The sequence below is a fragment of the Lithobates pipiens genome, unplaced genomic scaffold (genome assembly GCF_037356315.1).
Source record: "Lithobates pipiens isolate NorthernLeopardFrog02 unplaced genomic scaffold, aLitPip1_a1.2 Scaffold_13, whole genome shotgun sequence".
Classification (NCBI taxonomy): domain Eukaryota; kingdom Metazoa; phylum Chordata; class Amphibia; order Anura; family Ranidae; genus Lithobates; species Lithobates pipiens.
The window spans coordinates 532,171,253-532,174,041 of NW_027507718.1; the positions used below are offsets into that span (position 1 = coordinate 532,171,253).

At 40.8% G+C, this 2,789-nt stretch overlaps 1 protein-coding gene across 1 annotated transcript; it reads left to right on the forward strand.

Moving 5' to 3' along the window:
• Positions 1–243: 243 nt before the first annotated feature.
• On the forward strand, positions 244–780 carry LOC143975956 (epidermal differentiation-specific protein-like). The gene has a single exon (XM_077478484.1). It carries the CDS (start codon positions 244–246, stop codon positions 778–780), a length of 537 nt encoding a protein of 178 aa, XP_077334610.1.
• Positions 781–2,789: the final 2,009 nt, after the last annotated feature.

The following is a 2,789-nucleotide window of genomic DNA, read 5'->3' on the forward strand; positions in this document are numbered from 1 at the left end:
AGCCTTTCCATGGAACTGCCAAATGATGGATATCTTCATATCTGAGTGAGAAATCTGTGTTAGGACTTGTGAGCTGAGATGACAGATGTTCTGTGGAAATAAGATGATTCTACAGAAAAAGCCATCCAACTGGTTTCAGCACAGGTGACTTTTATATAAATTCCCCACCAGAGACGCAGTAAACTCACACCCGCCTCAAGAGATTTCCGTTCTCGTCACTTGACCTCCACATACAACTGGAAGATGAACACTCTTGAGCTCTTCGAGTTCCCTGAATTCGCTGGAGAATCTGTGTCTATAGAGCAAGACACTACCAACCTGGCAGATGTTGGATTCCTGAAGAAAGCCCAATCTCTCAAAATCAATGGAGAACCATGGTTCCTCTTCAGTGAAAATGGTTATAAAGGGAAGTTTAGATGCTTCAAACCCGGCAACTACAGCTCAATCCCATCATTTCAGAAGAACATCGGCTCTGCGCGACGTGTGAAGGGCGGTCTGTATAATCCCAAGATTACTCTGTATGAGCACATCCACTATGGGGGCAGACCTGTAACCCTGGAGAAGCCTACAAATTCCCTTCAATCCTACGGATTTGATAACACCGCTTCATCACATAAGCAGGTCAAAGGTGCCTGGATCCTGTATTCTGGGGAGTATTTCACAGGGGAGCAGATCGTCGCCCTGGCAGAAGAGGACATTCCAAATTATTGTGATCTGGACTGGAATGATAAAGTAAGCTCCCTGAAGCCTGTGCAACCTCATGAGGCTTTTGGCATTTGAGATGTGGTGGATTGTCCCTCTCTCTACTGCCTTACCATGGAATCCCCAGCTGCATGTCGTTCTCTCCATCTCCTTCTGTTCTGCTAATTTCTAATATTATACATGACCTGCCTGTTACAGAGAGCCCAGATTGACCTAATACCAATCCTGATCTGATGAAGACCTCCAAAGAACAATCCTGATCTGATGAAGACCTCCAAAGAACAATCCTGATCTGATGAAGACCTCCAAAGAACACCAATTCTGATCTGATGAAGAGCTCCAGAGAACACCAATTCTGATCTGATGAACATCTCGAGAGAACACCAATCCTGATAAGATGAAGAACTTCAGAGAACATTAATCCTGATTTAATGAACACCTCCGGAGAACACCAATTCTGATCTGAGGAAGACCACCACCCATAACACCAATCCTGATCTGATGGAGACCTCCAGAGAACACCAATCCTGATCTGATGGAGACCTCCAGAGAACACCAATCCTGATCTGATGGAGACCTCCAGAGAACACCAATCCTGATCTGATGAAGACCACCACCCATAATACCAATCCTGATCTGTTGGAGACCTCCAGAGAACACCAATTCTGATCTGATATAGACCTCCTGAGACTGAAACATTGGTCTCTACAAGGTGAGATAATCTCAAATTATTCCATCTGAGTTCCATGAAATACAATTTCTTTATTACACTGTGCTTGTAGAAAAGACCAAACTGGAAAGATCTCCATTGAACTAAATTATCTATAAATTCCACTTCATCTTGTTTTGTGATTCTGCAAATCTTTACCAACCGCACCTGATGAAAACCCAACCCTGGATAAAATATGGACTGAGAGATTTTTTTTTTCTCTAATTTCTACATTTCTAAGACTTATTATACGTTTCACTTTTTTATTGATTTGATTTAACAAATAACATATATGAAGGTATAGAACTTGTCTTTCCTTATCAATTCTGTCATTGTAATGTTACTTTTATATGAGAAAGGAAAGGAGATGTCTAGGTGGGGGTGTCGCAGTGTTTCTGAAGATCTGACAATGTTTCCTTCTCGGTGTCATCATCCGGACACTGCGCTCTCTCCATACACACAGAGATCAGATCTTTATTCAGATAGAAATGTTTCCATTGGGGGATGGGAGATGTTTATTAGAAATGGAGGAGTGACTTGTATAGAGGATGTTCTTCTATCCCATCAATAATGACTTCTTTCCTGGGGACAATCTGTGATATGGACATTCCACACACATTCCGGGAAGGTTGGTCAGTAAATCTGTTTTGTAGGATGAATGGATTTCAGTCATTGGATCTCTGGAATTGATCCATTGTACACATTCTGGAATTCATTCCATTCTTCTGATCACAGGAAAGTGACATTGATTAGTTGGAGGTTCATCAATAATCTTCATATTGATCAGATCTTCTCCTGTAACATGTTTATTGAGACAATTGAAATCTTTCTTCTTCTTTTCTCTCTCTAGAAATAAATGTCTTTGTATGGCAGATATTTGTGTGTGTCTGAGATATACTGGGCTGGGATATGAAGAACCCCCGGGGGGGACACACACAGAAGGACAAATGCACACTCACATACACACATTGATTTCTATAATCTACACGGCTTTTCATTTTATATCATGTTATTCAATCTATTTATTCAGTGCAATTGAAACTTCTATAAACTCCCATGTTAAAAAATATATGAATATTGTGTGTATATATATATATATATGGTGGACATCACCAGCAGGTAAAAGTCGTTATAAATGCCCATAACTAGGTGTGTCCCCAAAACCACCACAAATCCATATATAATACAATGTGGGTTACAGCACAGAGATCATAACTTCTGGATTCATCACATGAAATAATGGGGACTTCAGGGGTCCCGACCCTTTCTAATTACTATTCTGCACCATGCAGAGGAAAGAGAGATCTGAGTGTTCAGGTTCTAAAGATCTCCATAAATACGACATGAGACACTGAAGAGATGTCACCACTTATCTCCA

Bases quoted from the DNA above. Each gene is read 5' to 3' on its own strand.
- LOC143975956 (XM_077478484.1), top strand. From the start codon at position 244: ATGAACACTCTTGAGCTCTTCGAGTTCCCTGAATTCGCTGGAGAATCT.